At 44.1% G+C, this 21,543-nt stretch overlaps 1 protein-coding gene across 2 annotated transcripts; it reads right to left on the reverse strand.

The window, feature by feature from the left end:
- Positions 1-2,355: 2,355 nt before the first annotated feature.
- Positions 2,356-18,543, reverse strand: fhdc2 (FH2 domain containing 2). 2 transcript variants are annotated; one of them, XM_037781093.1, is made up of 12 exons: positions 15,814-18,543; positions 10,608-11,196; positions 10,441-10,502; positions 8,582-8,684; positions 8,239-8,324; positions 7,922-8,022; positions 7,519-7,589; positions 7,201-7,308; positions 6,775-6,845; positions 5,289-5,406; positions 5,041-5,205; positions 2,356-4,938 (listed from the first exon to the last, which is right to left on the reverse strand). In XM_037781093.1, exons 2-12 carry the CDS (start codon positions 11,070-11,072, stop codon positions 3,040-3,042), a joined length of 3,249 nt encoding a protein of 1,082 aa, XP_037637021.1. In that variant the 5' UTR covers positions 11,073-11,196; positions 15,814-18,543; the 3' UTR covers positions 2,356-3,039. The 2 variants fall into 2 exon arrangements, with proteins under 2 accessions (XP_037637021.1, XP_037637020.1); XM_037781092.1 differs by lacking the exon at positions 15,814-18,543 and adding an exon at positions 12,912-13,113.
- Between the last annotated feature and the right edge of the window lie 3,000 nt (positions 18,544-21,543).

The following is a 21,543-nucleotide window of genomic DNA, read 5'->3' on the forward strand; positions in this document are numbered from 1 at the left end:
AGTTGTAGTTTTATTTTTTGTGGCAGTCGTTTCAGTGACACTCCATTCTATGGACACTAGATGGTGATGTTTAGCTGTTCTGTTTTCACTGTCACTTCTATGTCACCTGTGTTGAAAACATTTGTGCAAAACCCATGATATAACCATGTATACATATATATATGTATGTATATGTATATACATATACATATATATGTATGTATATGTATATATATACATATATTTATACATATATATGTATATATATGTATGTATATGTATGTATATGTATATATATATACATATATTTATACATATATATGTATATATATGTATGTATATGTATGTATATGTATATGTATATGTATATATATACATATATGTATATGTATGTTTATGTATGTATGTATATATATATATGTATGTATGTATGTATGTATAATAGCGCTGTTAACTTTTCGTGCTGGTCATGGGTTTTGCACAAATGTTTTCAACACATGTATGTATGTATATATGTATGTATACATATATATATATATACGTATGTATATATATATATATATATATATACACACATACATACATACATATTAGATATGGCTATAACTGCAAATGTGGTGACAGGAAATAGTGTTGGAATAAGAGGAAAGGTTGTATTATTTCTGCTAGATTAAATAGTGATGTATAGGCAGTGGTGGAAGAAGTATTGAGAGCTTTCATTCAAGTAAAAGTATCCTATCAATACTTACATACTTAAAAATACTCCATTACAAGTATAAGTCCTTGTACTTAGGTAAAAGCATAGAAGTATTTGAGTTAAAATCTAATAAGAAACAAAAGTAAAAGTACTCATGCAGAATGGCTTCTTTCAGGGTGTTATTTTAGCTGTACTGATGCAGTAAACAACAATTTAATGGTGTAGCTGTTCGAAGTGGCGCTCATATTAACTACTTTATACACTGTTTTGGATATTTTACATGATCTTATATTTTGTATGTAAAATCTTAATCTGCAATATAAATAAATGTGAAGTAAAAAGTCCAATATGTGATTCTGAAATTAGTGCTTAAATAGTAGTACAGATTAGCAGGAAATGGAAATACTCAACTATAGTACATGTACCTCAAAACTGTAGTTAAGTAGAGTACTTGAGTAAATGTACTTTCTGATACTGCTCCAAACAATGCAGAAAAAAGTCCCCAGGAAAAGTCCCCAGAAATGTTTGCCTCTCTTCAAGGTCATATTCAACTGCCAGATTTATGAGTTTGGCATGATGTTCTCCCCTGCAACAAACATCATTTATTCCCTGCTGTAATGCAGCAATAATATCAGACAACTTAATTTTCCATGAATATGACCCCTTGACCACAACAATTGGCACTTAAAATAGCTACATGACACCTTGCAAAGAACATAGACTGTATAACCCGTCTTCCAAAAGTGACAACTGTTGAAAAGGATGTCCTTAAACTTTACTGACTTACCATCGAACACTTTAAATCCAACCAATCTCACTGCATGTGAGAGAGGCTCCTTCAGATTTTTAACAGTCTATTGACATTTCACAATGAGTCTAAATGCATGGATGCCTACACACTTCCTGCTCTGACTTTTCCCTTTCTCTTGAACTTGCCACATCCTCGCCATTAAATGCCTGTGTGTCCCTGTGTGTGCATACATACCCCACACATACAAAGGCCGTAAAACAAGCCCGTCTCCTGGACCTCATCCTCTCTGCATTGGTCTTAAAGCCCATATATCACTTATTCACCTTCAGACAAGTCATTATTCTCACTAAGCCAGTGCTTTCAGATCAATGCAGAACACATGCAGGCAGCTAAAAGAGGGACCACTTTAGACTTTTCTGTCCTGCACCCCTGGAGACCCGTTGATGATGTCACCTCTATACACTGAGGCAGGTTAAGAGGCCACCGCTGACCGACAACCGGACACTCAAGAACACAAAGAGGCACCGGTTTATTGCCTTTCCCAAGAGGTTCTGGCGTCACTGCAGCCTATAAAGAGAGAATTCCCACTGGGACCCTACACCCACAGTCAACCTCCACCCCCAACCCCTTGCACCCCACTATTCTGCCAGGAGATTCCCCGGGACGTCTGTAGCATTTCCATGACAACAGCCACTGACAGAGATGGGGGGTGACTGTGTCAAGAGATGCAGCGAGAGGGAGTTCAGACGAGAGAAAAATGAGGGTGACGAGAAGACAGGACAGCAAGATGCAAGAGTTGATGAGGAAGAGTGGGGACCTTGGAAATGAAAGCTCTCAAAGCAAGAACTTGAACAGATGTTAATATGTATCAGCACACAGAGGTACTTTTTAATTTAACTGAGGAGCGCTTATTCGCAGAGACAGAAACTACTATTCAGAACACAGTCTTTATTCATCTTCTCTTTTTTTTATAAAGCCACATAATACAGTGAATAACAACCAATGCTATTCAATAAAGTTATAGAATCTTTTGATACAAAATAAAAAAATGACAAATATTACAGTAATCATCTCCTCGCTGCCTCTTCTTCAGTTTGTAAAGTGCATCAGAACAATGAGACCTCTCGACTAGAGGATAAACAGTTCAATATTGTACCGAGTTCAGTGTGAGAACACAGTGATCACTTAGCGGAGGGATCACAGCATTCAAAACATTTGGACAAACAACCTTTTTCAAGAGATTGAAACAGTTTCCCAAATTACACTTTTTGTCAAAGCACACTTGTACGGACTAGGCACAGTAATGTCACTTTGTTGTTTTACCGTTACTGTAAGATGAGTGCTCTTGTGGTGTCCTATTGCCTGCAAAGGACAGAGATGGGTGTAAAAAGAGGTAGGATTTACTCTGCTATTGGGTGAAGCACATGAGATCAATTGTCCCCGATGCTTCCAGTGCAGCTCCCTCTCACATATGCAGAAGCACACAGAACTACATACAAATTTCATAAAAGTTGAATTTAGAGTTGTTTAAGACCAGCAATTATATTTAGAGTGAAATCCATAAAGGCATGTAAAGTGTGAAAAGACTGTACAGTAGACTTATTCACTCCCATCACCTCCACAGTGGCGGAGCTGCAGCAGCTCGAGGCATTTTGGGACCAGGTATCCGTGAAGCTGTGGGAATTGTAGAGCCGGCAGGAGAGGTACTCGTGCTTGTCGTCTTGGCGGTTTTAGTTCGGGTAGCAGATACGACAGTTGTGCGTATGGTCTTGGCCGTGGCGGAGGATGGGCTGTGGGCGGTGCGAGGCTGGGAGGCCGCCTGAATCTCGGAGTTTGGGGCGACTCGTTTTGACACACGGAGAGGACTTCCTCTGACGAAGGCTGGCTGGGTGCTGCCTGAGACTTTCTCTGGGACGGATCTGTCCGAGGTCCTGCGTGTTAAGGCGGGTTTCCCTGGAGTCTGTGACTCACTGACAGTCCTCTCCCGTGTGCTACTACTGCGTTTCACCTCTGTCTGAACAGCGGCGGGCCGTGAGATAGGAGACGAGCGCATGGACACGCTGCGAGGACTAGACAGCCGGCTGGGAGTGGTTGGGTTAACGGGGGTCGGGGCTCCATTTGAAGGCTCGGTTTTGGAGCGCACCTTGGGAATACCCGTGCTGCTGGAAGGTCCCGCACGTGACACAAGTCCCCTTTTCGCCCCTATTCCACTACGCACAGGGACCTTCACAGTTCTAGTCTCCTCCTTTGATGTAGGAGACCCTGGAGTCATCCCCGCTCGGAGGTCGCCCTCCCTCTCTTTCCTCCACTTGGAGCAGAGGCTCGGCGCGGGTCGTGGGAGTGGAGAGGTCGGGGGTGACATGGCATCATAGGATCGGAGGCCTTTCACCAGAGTGTGGCACTCCAGTGTTTCACCCACACGGGGGTACGGCCTCGGCGCCTCCTTCTCAGGACTTGGCAAATCGGGGTACTCCTCTGGCTGCGATTGGCTGAACTCCGGTAGACTGGAGGGCATCCAGTTCTCCTCCACAGGTGTGGAAGCCACTTCCGTGTGCTTTGTTAAACCCGCATCATGCAAAGGCATTACAGCAGTTGTTGTTGTTACGGTGGGCATCTCTGCTGCCTGCGGTTGTGACTGGACCCTCTCTAGAGCGTTTACAGATGCTTGTGATTGGCTCTCAGATCTCTGGTACCTTAACAACCCAGTCCTGCTGTCACCGTGAGAAAGTATTCCACTTGTATGAAGAGAGCGAGGTGCGGACTCGTCAACACAAGAGCCGTTAGATTTACTCTGAACAGGGCGAGTATTGTCTGTCACTTGTAGGCCAAACCTATGCCTGTGAGTGGGGGTCTGGTTTTTAACAGTTTTATCGGTGGGTATAGCAGCAGAGTTTGTACAGGAACTCGGTGAAGATCCGGTGGTCATCGAAACCACATGTTCATGTGAAATCTCTGCTTCTTTTTCAAGCCCTGTTGTCTTCGATAGGCCTTGCATCGCATAAGAAATGCTCTCAAACCCGTGCTGCTTGGCCATGAAGCCACGTCTATGCTGAGAGGGACTAAATATGTGCTGAGACCTGCTCCCTCTACCCGGAACAGGTTCTTGGTCGATGGGGGAGGGTGTGCCGTCAGTCTCTGGGGAGCTACAAAACACAGCAGTGGTCTCGTGGTCAGAGGAGCTGTTGGAGTGATAACTGGTCGACGTGGGGCTGCTGCCCAGCTCGGGGAAGCTCTTGAGCCTGGGTGAGTTATGGAGATGGCCGTCACCGTGGAGGTATTGGGAGTGTCTGCGGGACTCGGAGCTCCTCAGGCTACGTCGGCTCCAGGTGTGGCTCAGGTTCTTCTCCAGCAGTTTCTCCAGCTCACCTTGGTTCTCCTGACTCTGAGGCTCTCTGGCGAGGTTGAGACCCGCCTCCAGGTCCGTACAGATGGCCAGAGAGCGACGCTTTTCTCCGATCTCACGTTGACGCTCCAGACGTTTCTGCTCTTTCAGCTCCCGCTCTGCGTTCTCCTGTGAAAAAGGGAAAGAGTCAGTGACTCTTAATGCTGTTCAATCTCTGCCATTTTTGGCAATATACACATTTTTATCAACAGATTGATTTCTAAATCTAACCTGCACGGCTCTTTGGAAGCGGAGGCAAAACGAATGGAAGACCCTGCAGGCCTCCTCTAGTTTGAAGGTGCTGTCATCTTCACAGAAGAATTCCACCAGAGCCTGACTAGACATCCTCATGCCCTCCACCTCGTCCTCTGCCTCCTTCAGACGCTCCTCAGCCATCTGCACACAAGCAAAGATTACACAGTGATCTTTTGAAACAGCACATACCATTTAAATATACAGACTAGATCAAGGTTTCATACCTCTAGGAAAGGTTGTGTATGCTGCTGAATTTCCGCCTCAGTCTGGATGTTTGCCTTGAGGGCCACCACTCTACTTTTTAACTTGGACAAGTCCTCAAGCACAGACTCCTCACTCAACCTGCACAGAAAGAGAGGACATATAATACACAATTATAATAAGAACTGTACAGAAATAGCTGCGCAACATATCTTGAGAAAGATCTCACAACCAAAAATAGGTAATAAGTGAATTAGAGCTGTCAAAGTTAACACGATAAGAAAGCGTTAACGCAAATTTGTTTTAATGCCACTAATTTCTTTAACATATTAACGCAACTTGCGATTTTTAGGTTGTAGAGGGTTCAGTTTTAAAGCTAGAGTGTAGATACTGACATATGAAACTAGAAAACCCAAGGAATCCAACCATGTCATAACTAACTTGTCCAGAAGGAGGCTAAATAACGCTCCAAACATGCGCTAAATTTTGGTGAGGAAAAACTGTCAAAGACATTTTCAAAGGGGTCCCTTGACCTCTGACCTTCAGATATGTGAATGAAAATGGGTTCTATGGGTACTCACGAGTCTCCCCTTTACAGAGATGCCCACTTTATGGTAATCACATGCAGTTTTGGGCAAGTCATAGTCAAGTCAGCACACTGACACACTGACAGCTGTTGTTGCCTGTTGGGCTTGCATTTGCCATGTTATGATTTGAGCATATTTTTATGTTAAATGCAGTAACTGTGAGGGTTTCTGGACAAGTTGTCTGGACATTTGTCATTGTTTTGTGTTGTTAGTTTCTTTCCAATAATAAATATATACATACATTTGCATAAAGCAAGCATATTTGCCCACTCCCATGTTGATAAGAGTATGAAATATTTGACGAATCTCCTTTTAAGGTATATTTTGAACAGATAAAATAATGTCAGATTAATTTGCCATTAATCCCAATTAACTATGGACAATCATGCGATTAAACGTGGATAAATATTTTAATTGAATGACAGCCCTAAAATGATTGCAAATGATCCATAGGTTCCAGGAATTCAACATTTTGAAATGAACTCCATGCACCAAAAAAAAAGATTGCAGTGGCATGCAGGAAACCTGCATGCGCACACCCTGCGCAACAGGTGAACTGAATAACCCTCTAATCACTCAGCAATTCAACCAAAAAAACACCAGGGAAAAGGGAAACAACAGCAAGCACCAGAGAATTGGCAGCTGCCACAAGCAGAATAAGGATGGTCATTCCTGAGCTTGCAGATAAATTCTCCTGCAGAGCTTTAATATTGGCCTGGAGTATCAATGTTGTCATGACCCACTTTCTCTAAGGCAGCTAGCCATTGCTAACAGCTTGGCGCCTTGTTCTGATACAAGAATGTAATACATTTACATTAGGTTTGTTTTAGCAGCATGTTGGGGTGCACTGGTGTTATTAAGCAGGGCTTGTATATCCCCCCAGACGGTCGCTGTTGGATCAGAGTTTTGGGAAGAGACTGACCTGGAGGCGGAGCCCACATGGCCTATTTGGCTGGGAAATGACAGTAAACTCTGGTCCTTTTTCACAGCTTCCTGTGGAGACAAACGCAAATGATTATCCAGCCATTGTTTCTAAAGAAGCAGCACGTCATTTGCAAATGTTGACAAAATAACATGCTTGGCGGAGCAGGCTCGAGAGGCTACTGTCCTCTAAACAATTTGTGGGCAGAAACGATTGTTTCTTGCAAAAACTGTGCAAATTGTTATTTCCCCATACATTTTTTCAACCAGAAATATTCACACCTTTTAATGTAGAGGTCCAGCTTTTCACAAATACCTTTACACACAATGTACATCCTCATCATAAAGAATAGTGCTTAAATTTTTTTTTAAATATAGCTGTTTTCCCTTACTTCTCTAATTTGATGTTCTTTTTTTCAGATCTTACCATGGCTACAAAATGCAGCAGATTCATGCCCGGCTTGTTGGCTTTGGTGTCAGCCAGTTTGAGCAGCGATGAAATTCGGAAACCTGCAGCGTTCCCCGCATATCCACCCTGAGAGGCCAGATACAAGGTCAGAATAACACACACACAACATGTGACAACTTTAAACAAACAATGATACAAAACCCAGGTGCACAGTCAGAGTGACACCCCTGAACACACGCCCAGACCCCTGGTGACTGAGCATATTGTACACAGATAAAAGGACTTTGTCGGGCTGAAGAAAAGAAAAGAAAACAGATAAAATAAAGAAGCACTCACAGCGTTCATGTAGTTCCCCGCTTTCAGCACCAAACGAAGGATGGAGTGTAATTCAGGACAGCTCAGCAGTTCTAGGAGAGAGGACAAGAGATTCAATATTGTGCCTCAAGGTTGAGGAATAATGAGGATGAATGTGTATGCGGCTGACGTCAAGGTCATAAAATGAGTCAGCAACTTTGTTTTGTAAAACTGACACTCAAGCTGCCTGCTGAGCTTAACTTTTATACTAAAAAAGATATAACTGGAAGCAGGTTTCTCCTAAATCAGTAAGCTATTCTGAATGCTAACAATCACATTTGCATTCTGGGTACAAACTTAACAACTCTAGTCTAAATAGGAGCATTTAAAAGGGACCTAGCTCTTTATAGTGGCGGTGTACACAACTCCCTGCTGTTAACTTTACCTCTGGCCGCCTCCCTTAGACATCTGGCTGCCACACACAAAGAGGTCACAGCAGGGTCGAACTCTTGTTGCAGGATCATGGCATCCAGACGGAGCCGAAAACTAATGGAAGAGGAAAGAGGGGGACGGATGGATGGATGGATGAATGACAGGGATGAGTGATGACGGAGACAAAAAGGAACTCCTGATCAATCATCAGTTAAACAAGCACACGTCATCACAAAGTGAAGCACAAGAGCAGGACAAGTCTCACATAAAAATAAAGTTTGGAAGGATATTTCTGGTCATTTTTATCCAATCTTGGACTAAAGGGTGTACCTGGGGACTTCAACCAACAGCAGCAGGAAAAGATCAGGCTCTCCAAGCCAGCTCCGCTCTCCACTGAACCTCCTCAGGCGGGACTCCTGAGAGAGAACAGATGCGAAGTCAAATCTGGGAAGCAGCTTCGATTGAAAAAAAACAACATGCCGTCAACAGTCAATTCCAATATCTGTCAGCGAGATCCTTCTCCGGAAACAGGCCACATCATACGACATGGTGTAATGGCAAACTTTTGATCATCCTAACCGGAGCCAGATGATGAGTAAAGAGAAGAGGGAGGGAGAAAAGAGGGGGGGTTGTCACTGTTTTATTTGTATGCCAAAAATACGGCACTCTTTACCTCCTCATTGTCAGGCAGCAATTTGCAGAGCTCCGTGAGCTTCTCTGCTCCGTAACGGTCTCCAGCGCCGTGCCTGATATCCTCAACTATCTCCTTAGCAGGCCTGCGGAAAGATGACATGTTTTTGGTATGACATCATTGTTATCATGTTCAGGGTTTTTTCCAACCAGACACCCCTCAAAAAACTCCTGTTATGAGCAGTATCAGCTCTTTGTTTTGCCTTGATCATACAATGTTCAGACTTTATCCCGCTCTTATCAGTCAAAGTGTCGGGGAGAAAGGGTTGGTTGACGCCACGCTGGCGACACAAAGTGGCATATCCGTCCGCTGGGCAAATAAGAGGCAGACATGCAGGGAAAGTGTCTGAAAGGCTTTTGGGATGTCAAGGTGAAAGAAGAGAAACTGAACTGACTGACTGACTGTTTGACCTCTGACTTACTTCCTCTGAGTGACACATCTGTCCAGCAGTTTTCCATTATCCTCTCCCCACCCCCTCGGCTTACAGCCCATCACACATGCTCGTACTCCGCTGTGTGCACGCTACTGTGTCTGTGGCTTACTCACAGCTCAACATTCATCTTCAATTATTTGACGCCAACAGATGAAGACAACGGAAACGTGGTTTAAAACTCTCATTGTGCGTCATGTTATCTGCCCCAACTAGTTCTACTGCAAACAAAATGAGTGAAATAGCCTATAAAAAGAACTATCACATGATAAAAAAGATAATACAAAACCACATTCTGTTTAAACTACACCCACAATTCAACAGCAGTTCCGTCTGTGTTTAGAACAGCAGGCAAATAAGCTCCCAACAACAATGTTTGTGTGCACAAGAGGCTCTTTCCACATAATGGCTTTCCCTACAAGTCATGACAAATCCGGTTTAGAAAAGAACCGCTCTGAATAGAGTCTCCGTGAACATTTCACGAACACGTGGGGGCGTGACAATATAGCAACTCAGCACTTCTTTTCCACTTTGTCTTTGTATCATTATTTCTACCTGCAAATGTCATGATTTTAAACATCCAAACGTCAATAAGTTTCAGACATTAAACTGTATGTAAGCGTGCTTTAATGATTATTAAAACAGCCCTATTCATTAGAAGAAGGGGCGCTTTGTTTGAGCCAGGAAAGCATGCTAAACAGGCTTTAGGGGACGAATGAATATGACAAGCCAACAGTGGGGTCTCTCTCTGTAGGGGGCAGCTTTAACATCAGACACTCTTTAAGGGCATCAGCAGGTGTCAACTCTGACTCCTCGGGGCTATACCCGACCACTTAACCAAGACCCCCAGTCCTGCTGCTCCGTTTGCACCCTCCCCTGCACCTGTCCCCTACAATATACTCGTGTCCCCTTCCCGGACACTAGACATCCTCTCTCCTGATGAGACTTCACACTTCTGACACACACACAGACGCTCCACCAATCCTTGATATATGGCCAGACACTTCAGTTCAACTCAAGTGAAGTACTGTTCCCCAGGGCACCGTTGGACACACTTGTGTTTCCTGCTCTTTAGGTATTGACTTATGGCGACCTCTAGCAAATGTAGACAAAAAGGCTGAAACTGTTCAAGTGCACCACATTGTTAGGAATAGGGTTGTAACGATTCATTATCAATTCATTATGAAATGTCCAAAAAAGAGAAAATATGTCCATAACAATTTCTCAAAGCCCGATACGACGTCTTCAAATGTCTTGATTTGTCCAACCAGCAGCCCAAACCCAAATATATGCAATTTACAATGATACAAAACAGAAAAAAACAGCAAATCCTCACATATGAGAAGCCGGAATCTGCAAATGTTGGCATTTCTAATTCTTTCAGCGCTAGTTAGTAAAAAAGGAAGCTTACATCTTGAACTGGCGTAGAAATATTCCAATGTTCATACTGCGTTTGGAGTCCAACAGGGAGATCTGTAGAGAGGGAAAGGACACATGTAAGGGGAAGAAAAAAGTCCAAGAAATCTCATCGTCTTTATACATTGCAAAAAAATATCAGTGCCATCCTCGTGATCTGACCTCTTCCGAGCTGTCCTGGGGTGACCTGCAGCGCAGCAGGGTCGACCGGCGTCTCAGGGTGCTGGTTCTGTCCTGAGGCTTGCTGTCCTTTTGGCTAAACAGCTCGTCCAGAGAGTGGAGGTCTATGGGGAACTCGTCCTCGCCGGGGGCCGCCCCGTTCCACACGCTCTTCCTCCCCTCCACCTTCTCTTTGGGGATGCGCTCCCAGTTGAGCTTCCTCAGCCGGCTCCGACGGGCGCTGTCCTCCCGGCTGAAAGGCGAGGAGGACCCAGGTAGAGGCGGGGGTGGAGGAGGAGGTGGAGGAGGCGGAGGTGGGGGCGGCGGAGGTGCTGGAGGGGTGACCAGCACCGGACGCGGCTCCATGGCTGTCACTTCCACAGTGTCGGGGGCGACGGCGGGAAGGGCAGGCTGTGTTCCATGAAAGGCACGAGATTCCTTGACGGCCACGGTCAGGTTGATGAGCATAGAGGCTGTCTGGGTTCAAGAGGGAGGGGAGGTAGCGGGTGAGCAGTCTCTCTGCTCCGTCAGTCAGTTGGTGACGTCTTTTCCAGCGTGCTCTATAGTTCAAAAGTCCAGCAATAGTTCCAGCCTGGGAAAACAAGACAACAAGGCATCTTATCTCAGATATTATTGAACACAGAGCGAGAGAGAGAGGAAGGTAGATGGATAGAAGTAAAAGAATGATGGCTAAAAGGATGGTGTTTAATAGGGTGGTTTGTTTTGGAGTATTATGGAGAGGGGTGTTCTAGTGGCCCATTGTCTTTCATGGATTAACTGTGTCATGGCAGGGTTGTGGATGGCTCTCTGTATATATCTCTGGGTGAGGATGGTGTTTCTTTCTTGGATGGGTTTGAGTCCGGACATACTGTGAATGTAGTGGGTGCTGATGTGTTGTGGGAGTCGGTATGCCAGTTGTATTGCCTTGTTCTGGATGATTTGCAGTCTGTTGAATTTGGTGTTGTGAGGCTGTGGTCCAGGCTGGTGCTGCATATTCGAAAATTGATCTGATGTATGTTTGGTAAACCTTGAGGATGATTTCTGGTGATGCTCCGTGTTTGTATCTGGTGAGTTCTTTGAGGTGGTTCGAGAGGAAATCAGCGTCATCCCAGAGTTGTTAACCGCAAGACATCCGCTTTCACCGTGGTGAATGACCTCACCCGAGCTTGACACCTGGCCTCACTTTTCTCCTTTCATTAGTAGCATGACTCCAGTAACATAACAAGTAGCTGGACGTAAAAAAACGTAACCCCTGGTTCAACCTTCAGTGGAAGTTCAAGGTGTTTTGGGGGAAAGTACAATCCGAGCTCTACCTCCCTCTGTAGCCTGTTTGAACAGCTTGTCCCATCCTGTTCAGTTTCACTTCACTGCATACACACACGCAGACACACACACACACACACACACACACACACACACACACACTTCTCCCTTCTAATTAGAATACACCACAGGCTAGATGCACAGCTAAACCACAAAGATGAGAAATAGAGGGGTCTGCAGCTTCAGAATCATCCTCGCTATGGGAGGGTAACATCTGAAAGCTGGTTGCACACACACACACACACACACACACGCACACACACACACTTGCACCAGCAAGTTTGAAACAGGATTACTGATGCAGTTTAGGGATGACTCAGAGGTTTCAGGTGTCTGGTTCAAGGAAAAGTCTTTAATCATGAAATGGCTTAGCGTTTGGCCGAAAACATCTCGCCCTCTCTCGCGCGCTCTGATCATGAATCACAACTTTTTGGGAAACTTTCACGCGTGATGGTCAAACTGTTCCACCGACGCGCCTCATGAGCGCGCTGCTGGAGCCGCAGCCGGTGATCTCACTCTGCATCATTCAATGAGATGTGAGTGGATCTGTGATAAGCAGGGACATTATTTGATAAATCGAGCTCATAGGAAGGGTGAAAAGTTACTGGGAAAGTGAGTTATCAAACAAATGGTACCTCTCAGCTGTTGATTATGTCTCAAAGGGCTTCTTATGATGTTATTTATTTATTGGTGTATTGTGAATACTGTTTTTGTTGTTTGTTTGTTGTTGTCTGACTCGGTAGCAATCGAATTTCCCCACGGGGATCAATAAAGCTGTCTATCTGTCTATCTATCTAAATAAAAAACACTAAATTAACGTCAGCTATGATAACTTTTAATTTAAGAAAACTTCACAGCATTTTTCATTGTTTTACGCTACAAACCCTGTCCTCATTTATCCCTGTGCATTTTTAGGTTAACCTCAATAAAATGTCTCAATTAAAGGTTGACAAAACATTGTTCAGGATAAGTTATTTCTCTTACCTTCCTACTCCTCAGCAGATAACTCCACAAATACCAAGAGCTCAAGGTTTAATTGTTTAGGAGACTTCATAAAGCTTCAATCCCAGCCCTTTTGCTTTCTGTTTCTCCTTTATCCAGATAGGTTGTCTTGCTCCTCTTCTAGCTGCGGTCCTCTTGTCTTTCTCCCAACTTCCAGGGAAACTTCCACACAGTCCATCGGGAACGCGCAGACGCGCGCGCCCCCGCTCGCTGATATGCCCTTATTGTATCCTCCCAGTTTTCCCATGGGCGGATTGACTGGTTTTCAGGTGGGAGTTACACTCGATCTTAGCTCCACTTTACTCTACTTTGAAGATGTTGTGATGGGACTGAATGTCTGCTATGTTTGCCATGTTGAGAAAGATAAAAGTGTTAAAGCTGCAGTGGGTAGAATTGGAGCAAGTATGATTAAAAAAAGTTATTTTTATAAAACGGTCACTGTATCCTGACAGTAGTGCATGAGACAAGTAGTCTGGAAAAAAAAGCATGTGCCTCTGTGTCTTTCCTTGTGTCTTATATCTAATGGCATCTGCAAGATTTCACAGACCGGAGGAAAACAACCAATCAGAGCCAAGCTGGAGCCTTGCAGTCTCTGAGCAGCTGTCAATCACTTGCGATCTCCGATGAAACGGTCAAACTAGGCAGCGTTGATCATGAATGAATCAATATTCTGTTAATGTAATGCCTATTTCTCACGTAAAATGTTTTCAGAAACACCTTGTAGTGTACTGTTTAGCTCTAAAATGAGAAATGTTGAGATCAGTTGAGGAAATACCAAGCACCGCCCAGCAGCCAGAGCAACTTTCTCATTTTACAGCTAAACAGTTCACTACAAGATGTTTTTGAAAACATTTGAGGCGAGAAATAGGCATTACAGTAACAGAATATTGATTCATATTTGATCAGCGCTGCCTAGTTTGACAGTTTGATCGGAGTTCGCCAGTGATTGACAGCTGCCTCCGTTGAATGAACTGCCAATAGGAACGCTCTCTCTCTGAAATGACCTGTGATTGGTCAAAGTCTCCCATCACGGGCTAGATTTTCTAAAGCCTGAAAACAGAGCCATGAGGAGGTGCAGAAGTCTAGTTTTCTCTCAGAACACTTGAATTACAATATGCTGAAAGGTTGTGATGGAATTTTTGCCCAATGATGCCAAAAACATTCTGCATACTGCAGGTTTAAGAACTTCAACACAGTCAATAACCCTAAGATTTAAATTCTTGTTAATCTTTCTGAAGAATTGTTTTAATGGCCTCATTTAGTGCCTTTACAATGTTTGTCCTGATAAGTTTGACAACCTGATAAGTCTCATATTCCACGCTTATCATCATAGTGGGCAGGACTCTGATCTGTAATTGGTGCAGAAGGCCTTGATCAGGCTAAGAAGAGTCTGCTATTGAGAACCTGAGAGAGGGAGCAGATGGCTATCAGACATGGGAAATGATGTGTGCATCTCCTCCATGAACCATAGGTGAAAGCCAAGAGACCAGAAGTCCCTCTAGGGTGCTGAAATGACCCAGGTGCTGGGATGTAGACTCACAACACCGACCTTTCATCCGAGGTGCTGGAGCGCTCCGGGCCCATGTCACCTGGTGCTCCCGAGTCCGGCTCAGGTAGCCCCTTTCACAGGCCACGCTGACAGGCAGTCGTCATCACCTCTGGGTTCGGCGGTAATTAGGGGGTTACGACCCCGAAGTTCTGGCTATTGTTGCGCCGGTGCAGCGGGGCATGTTATAGTGTACCCGTGCCAGAATAAACCTCTCTCAGGAAACTTCACTTTCTATTCAGTCACTCACTTCTCAGAGTACAGTGCACTCCTCAGAATACAAGGAAATGCCACTGGTGAGAGACGGCCGCTTTATAGTCCCGGACAACGCTGCACAATTCCACATATTATGCCAGCATTCATGCATACGACATTGATTAATGAATAGTAAGGAGTTAACTTGGCATCCCCCGCTTGTTTCAGCAAGACAGTTAAATTGCGAGGAGACAAAACAGTCTGTGATGTGTTTACAGGCCCACTCCCAAACGGTACCCCCCCTTTTTGCATAACAGTGAGCTCCAGAGCCTGTGTGCTTCACTCAGCCCATTCTTTAGTGAATGAATGTGCATGAGGGTGCTCATGTGTAAGATTTGTGTGTGAACCTGTGTGAGTGTGAGGGGGAAATACATGCATCCGAGTTAGAAAGACATACGATGGTGAGGAATTGTTTTTCTTGATCAAGGATTCAAGAAAACGTCCGGAAGTGGGTGGATCATAAGCGTGACATTTCTTTGATGCCTCGAGGAAACTTAGCTACCTTTTCCTCTCAGTGGAGAAATAAGATTTAACACATGAGACCCCAACAGAAACAAGTCTTTAGAAGCTCAGCTCTTAGTTTGGTGGGGTGCCATGCATCAAGTGTTAGCCCTTCGTAATCTCGCTTTGAAGCCCAAGAGGGGTTACATAAAGGTGAAGGCTATTAGCTCCCTCCTCCCCTAACTTACACACACATAATCATAGCTGGAAACACACACGCCGACAAAAATGACATTTGTTTGACACAGTGCTTTTGCTACGGTGATCAAGTTCTACACAATGACCTCTGCTGCAGTTTGCTTTTCACACTGCAGAACATGAATCCGGATGTAAAGAAATCAATACAATAGATTTTTTGCCCAGATGTCCCATTTATTTAGCGTGTAAAAATGGCTGTAAAACTATTCCATGTGAAACTATCGATATAACCGTATGGGGGCTTAGTGTTACTGTGCCAGTCCGGTCGGCCTCCTGGGTCTTAGCCATTTCCATGGTGGGGTAAATAGGTCAGTGTGACTGCGGCTCTGCGGGAGTATTAAACACAAAGTGTGCAGGAAAAAAAACATGCACGCATACACACACCTGGGTCTGATCCCAGACTGGGACAGTAGGTCTGGGGAGGTATTCCTAATCAAACCCAGCTTCTTCAGATCTCTCCCGGTTTCCCAGCTGCACTCGGGTCACGTGCAGTTATCCAGAACAGCCTGACAAGGATCTCTGGCTTTGGTCAGACCGCCTGCCTGATAAGGAGAGACAGCGAGAGACAGACAACACAGACACAATCTCCAGTGTCTTGCCCTCTTTTCCCCCAAATTCAGTCACACATGACTGCTCCGTATATGAGAACTTTTAGAGTGTATCCACTCCCACACATACATATGTTATACATGATAGTAAAAGACACACTGCTGCTGCTCAATGTGACTTTAGGGGTTCACAGACAGGCCATTAGACCATGATGCAAACATTATGGCGACAGAAAGATGAGAGGGCTCTGGAGAAAGGAAACCACTCTGTGAAGAGCTATCTGTGGAAGCTTTCACTTGTTGTGGTTTTCATCTCTTTTGTCAGAGCAGATGTGTGTTTAAACGTTTTTCTTCTTTATTCCTCTTTTTTTTAGGCTTTCTGTACATTGAGTGTTAAAGAATTTCCACTATGCACTTTTGTAACAGTATTGGCTACAGCTCTTATCGATTGAGAGAGTCATGACTGAACCCTGCACCTCACTTTGTTTTTGTACACTGTCCTAAGTGCAGCTGAGGCTTTGCTATGTTTACCAAGCTGTCTACTGTCACATTTTTAGTATTGGATGCATGTGCACGCTCATGTGTGTAGTGATTAAGTTAAATTCCCCCAGGTTGGATGGAGGGGAAGCTTGTGGTCAGATGTCCTTGTGTATTGTGTGTGTGCTGTGTGCTGTGTTTAAATTAAACCCAGCAGGGTGGCAGGGAGGCTGAGGTGCCTGTGGTCACTTGTCCTCGGGGGTTGGGGTCGACTCCGTTTGTCTTTGCACATCTGGCCACTAGAGCCACTTCCGACTCCAATTAGGATTTCCTGAGACTCAATAAAGGGGATTATTGGCCTGCAAAAACACCAGTCCAGACTCTCCCACCCTCAGTCGCCTTCCTGCCCCAGCTGCTACGGTCATTACGCCAGCCAGAATTACAGTCGCACTCCACTAGAGGCTCACAATGACACATAAAGCGACATAGACAAATCAGCCCTTTTCTTCCCCCTCTTTGACTCTTTTTTTTTGCAAAATGAAAGACTCCTCTCATATTTGATCCCCCTGCTTTAGAGTCTCCTCGTATGTGAAACGAATCAAACGCTCCATAAATGATGTCAGCGAAGCAATGGAAAGTAAATTTCTCCCCAACTGGCTGATGAGAGACCACAAGAGTATGTGTATACCAAGCTGTGGTTGGGCACAAAGCCCCGGAGCCGAGTGCAGGGGAGCTGGGCTGCGCTGATAGGGGGGTCCCGAGCGGCTGCTTGTGTGGCAAGAGTGATCACACAGTTAATATTCAAAGGGCCAGGTCTGTTGTAAAGGAGCCACTAAATAGAGGTTGACAAAGCGCGTCGCACAAACAAAGGCTTCTTCCTAAGTAGGCTGTGTATATAGCACCAAGGGCAGTGAACGGATGGGCTTTGCTGGGGTGGTCATGTATGGAGTCTATAGTGAGTTATTAAAGCAGGGCCTCCTGCTCTTCCTCCCCCAACATCACCATCACCGTTACCTCCAAACCACACATTCTTCATGTCTCTCTGGCTTTAATGCATTTTTTTTCCATCGATTTTACTGTATGAGAGAGACAAATTTATTGCATTTTGTCGCTTCAACCCATAATTTGCTCACTAAATATGAATGCTGATAATATGCTTAAAACCTTGCAATTAAATCATTCAGATATTATTTCTCTTGGGTTCCATTTGAGTATTGATTGTAACATCTACGTGCTTCATATTGAGTAAAGCCATGCAAATTCCCTTCTGCATCACCACACATACACTCAATATGCACGTACACACACACACACACAGTTACTGCAACCATCTAAACCTAATTATTCTCCCCCAGCTTCTCTTTGCCAACCAGTGATGTCACCCACAGAGAGACAGTGGAAGTGTTGGCTCAGTGCCTGAGGAGGGCGGCCATGCTGGCGGAGAGAAGAGGAGTGGAGAGGAGAGGAAGTTAAGAGAAGATTAGCAGTTGAGAGGTTAGCAAAGTAGGAAAATGAGGAGGGGACCCCCGGAGTTTTGGCTGGCCCTTGTGTTGGGGCTGCAGGGATTAACCAGCCTGCTCTGCTGCTGGACCCGCAGAACCCAACCTCCTCCTTTCTGCTCCCTCTGTGGCTACGACAGACATTCAACCAACACATTTAAAGGCTGAAAGGAAAACACGGAGGAATTATGAGGACCAGGCCCAAAGGGGACTCCCTCTGGGATTAACCTAGCTGCTACTCTCTTCCCATCGTTTCCACTGGCATTCACTGGGCCTGTGCTGGAGCCTATTCATCCTCACTAAACTGTTGCATAACAATGCAGCCTGCCCTTTGCTGCAGCACTGGAGCTGTTGGTAAAACAAGGCACCCTTGGGCCCCCAGAACCCCCGAGCCCAGGGCCCAGCTTCTTGTGTTGTGGGTGAAGCTGGAGCAGTTGTCGACTGGACATTTGGGGCACACGTCATAGAGACAGATCGCAATGCGCCAAACCACGCCAAGGGCTGAAATGCCAACAAAATGCCTGTAGCTATAGCTAAAAACATCAGGTTTCAGCATGTCTATCAGGGTGCAGTTGATAACTAAAATGCTGATATATATATATATATATATCAGACAGAGCCTGTTTTGCAGGAGGAGAGGTAAGGCGTACCGCACTGCCAAAAGTTGCATACTGTCAAAATGCTTTAGATTAACTTAAATATAGTTAGTCTAAAACTGACATTTGGACAAAATGCTTTAAACATATTAAACAAACAAGATCTAACATGTTATTTAGCAAGTTTTAGAAATGCATGGTATAGGCAGATTTTGTTACCTTTGGACAGAGCCAGACGAGCTGTTTCCTCCTGTTTCCAGCCTTTATGTTAAGATAAGTAAAGACATGGGATTTGTATCGATCATCTCATCTAACTCTGAAAGGGAAACGTATTTCCCAAAAAGTCAAACTATTCCTTTAAGTATTGCTGAGAGTATGAAGTGTTCTTTAACACGAGGGCCCACAGTCACCTTAAACGGGACAATAACAGACATTGTCAGTAGCAACAGCAGTTCTTGTCGCATTTAAAAAGACCAGATGAGCTCCAAGCCATTAATGGAGAGGGGCAGAATAAGGGAGAAATGACTTAATGTGGGCCAGATAAATGGGAAGACAGCATGGGGTTCATTCTGCTTTCTGGAAATCACGTGCAAACCCTCTCTCCCTTCCTTCCTCTCTCCCCGACACATGGAGATGTGGCATGTTTGGCAGAGGCAGAAAAGAGAGGAAACAAAAGGATGAGTGACCGACGCAGAGTTGTGATGGCCAGCTGAGTTATTTGGTCAAAACCCAGTAAAATGGAAGGACAGGCTGTTGCTAGGCTGTGCTGTGAGAAAGAGAGAGCACTCCGGCTGAGCTCATTGAAAAGAACCAGGCCTCTGTTTACTCACACAGATATACCACTTTAGAAGCACTGCAAACACCACCAATTAGTACTATTACCTCCTATCACTCTCTTTGAGCCTCCATTAACCACTCAACCTGTTGAACGGGATCTAAAGGACGTACAAAGAGGCCGAGACAGAGTCTATACATGAGTGAATGATGGGTGGAAATAAACAATGCACATGGAAATTTACTACGCAACGAATATATGAAAATGCACGTCATCAAAGTGGTTCTGATTTTAATAATGATAAATCAAAGGTCAAAAGCTGGGTGTCAGTATAACGGACTCTCTGTCCTTGACAACCAAAGCACAACACACCAAAACACACACACTTAGAACGAATCACACCCCTGTTTATCCCTTGCATAATTCTGACTGCAGTGGACTGTAAACATAAATGGTCACAATGGCAAAACCCCATAAACATAATCTGATTCTGCTGGACCTGAGGACTGTTGAAATTACAATATGGATGCAATTACAAACACTTTTAAATTCTTATTCTTACAGATATCATTTGGAAAGTTTCTATTTTAGTCTGCCAGTGTTTCCCAACCTTTTCATGATCGTGATTCTGACTAGGGCTGGTCGATATGGCCAAAATCTTCTATCCCAAAATAGGTCATTTCATATCTTGACTGCAATAAATATCACAATATAGCATGTTTTCTGGTAATCCAGTAAATAAGTAGTCTATATGTAATAACCACATGGTTAAGCCTATTTTTGTATACTCTGTGTGAATTAACTACATGACAAATTGAGAGTATTTTCTCATTTCAAGAACTTGAGTTCAAAAATGATCATAATAGTCTGAAGTGAAATTATATAGAAAAAATAAATAAATATAGGCCTATTTTTTATCGCGATATACTGTAGGAAAATATATACGATAGACATTTTTATATTGTTTTGACGTTATATATCATCATATTGCCCTGCCCTAATTCTGACAGTATTTTGTAAGAAATGTAAAGGGAAAAATTGAGAAAAGTTTAAGTAAAGTAAAAAATAAACATATATTGTGTGTATCAGAATTTAGTTTTTTCTTATTTCCTACCTGGGCAATCATCTCATACTTGAAAAAAGCCAGGGTTTGAACTTATCTCTCAAGCTCTTTTTGCATTTGTTACACGACTATTTCTGTCAATTTCCATGTGAACAACTGAGTCTTCAAAGGGAGACCGTCTGAAAAATATGCGCCCTTATCCCCATATTTAAATGATTATAACATCTACCCCCTCTATGACGCTTTTCACTTTGGAACAGCTACAAACACTTTTTTGCCTCCTGAAATGGTCAGACAACATGACGTACAAACTAGTTCTATTCTAGCATAACGCAGCCCTAACGCATATATGGTTTAAGTATTAGCTGTAAAATATTAACTGTGTACACATCGCCCATCCCAGAGAAGTTTAGATAAACAGATCTATGCATTGCTGTTTACTCCTCACGTGTACACCACCAGCAGCCTCGGGTTGTGTGTTGTGAAAACTCATGGGCTCTAAAGGAAACAGGCTCAAAGGATTATCTTGGGGCGGCCTTAAAAAAAAAAAACAGAGAGAGAGAGAGAGAGAGAGTGGAGAATAAGATAGAAGAGTAGAGTGTGACCCAAAGAAGGAAAAAGCAAAACAGAGAGAGTAAAAAGAAACCCGTTAAAGATCTGTGTGTTGAATCCCTAGAGGCCAATGTCTTGTTTGAAGAGCCCCGGGGTTAAGGTCAGAGGTCACGGGTTAGGCTCAGGGGTTATCAGCGACTGTTTGGGGTTAACTACAATTGTCTGAGTAGGTGAGCACTTCTATAGTTAAATTTATTAACTCAGTGAAGGTATTCAGGGGTTAAAACCAGAGTGCAAGCCCACGTCCATACAAACACAGAGCGTGCACACTCACACATATCTGTGCACATATATACTGTACATTGGCAGACATACTGGGGATTGTGTCGCCTGTTGCTCTGGGTGTGGTTGAATGTGGGAGCTAGGGTGTGAGAGGAAGTCAGTGGGGAGCAGAGGTGTTGAACCATGTCATCCTGTTGTTACTGATCACACCTGCCTGTTGTTCCCAGAGAGCGTAAAGAGCTGCTGTGTTTGTGTATTGAGACCAATGAAATTCAGCAGAGAGGAACCACTTCATTATACATGTAACGCAACATAGGGCATG

This window comes from Sebastes umbrosus, chromosome 9 (genome assembly GCF_015220745.1).
Source record: "Sebastes umbrosus isolate fSebUmb1 chromosome 9, fSebUmb1.pri, whole genome shotgun sequence".
In the NCBI taxonomy this organism is placed as follows: domain Eukaryota; kingdom Metazoa; phylum Chordata; class Actinopteri; order Perciformes; family Sebastidae; genus Sebastes; species Sebastes umbrosus.

Coding starts and splice junctions, on each gene's coding strand:
- fhdc2 (XM_037781093.1), bottom strand. CDS start 11,072: ATGCTCATCAACCTGACCGTGGCCGTCAAGGAATCTCGTGCCTTTCAT. Junction 8,685..10,440: donor TTTCTACGCCAGTTCAAGAT/GTAAGCTTCCTT, acceptor ATCTTTCCGCAG/GCCTGCTAAGGAGATAGTTG. Junction 7,590..7,921: donor TCTAAGGGAGGCGGCCAGAG/GTAAAGTTAACA, acceptor CCTCTCTCCTAG/AACTGCTGAGCTGTCCTGAA.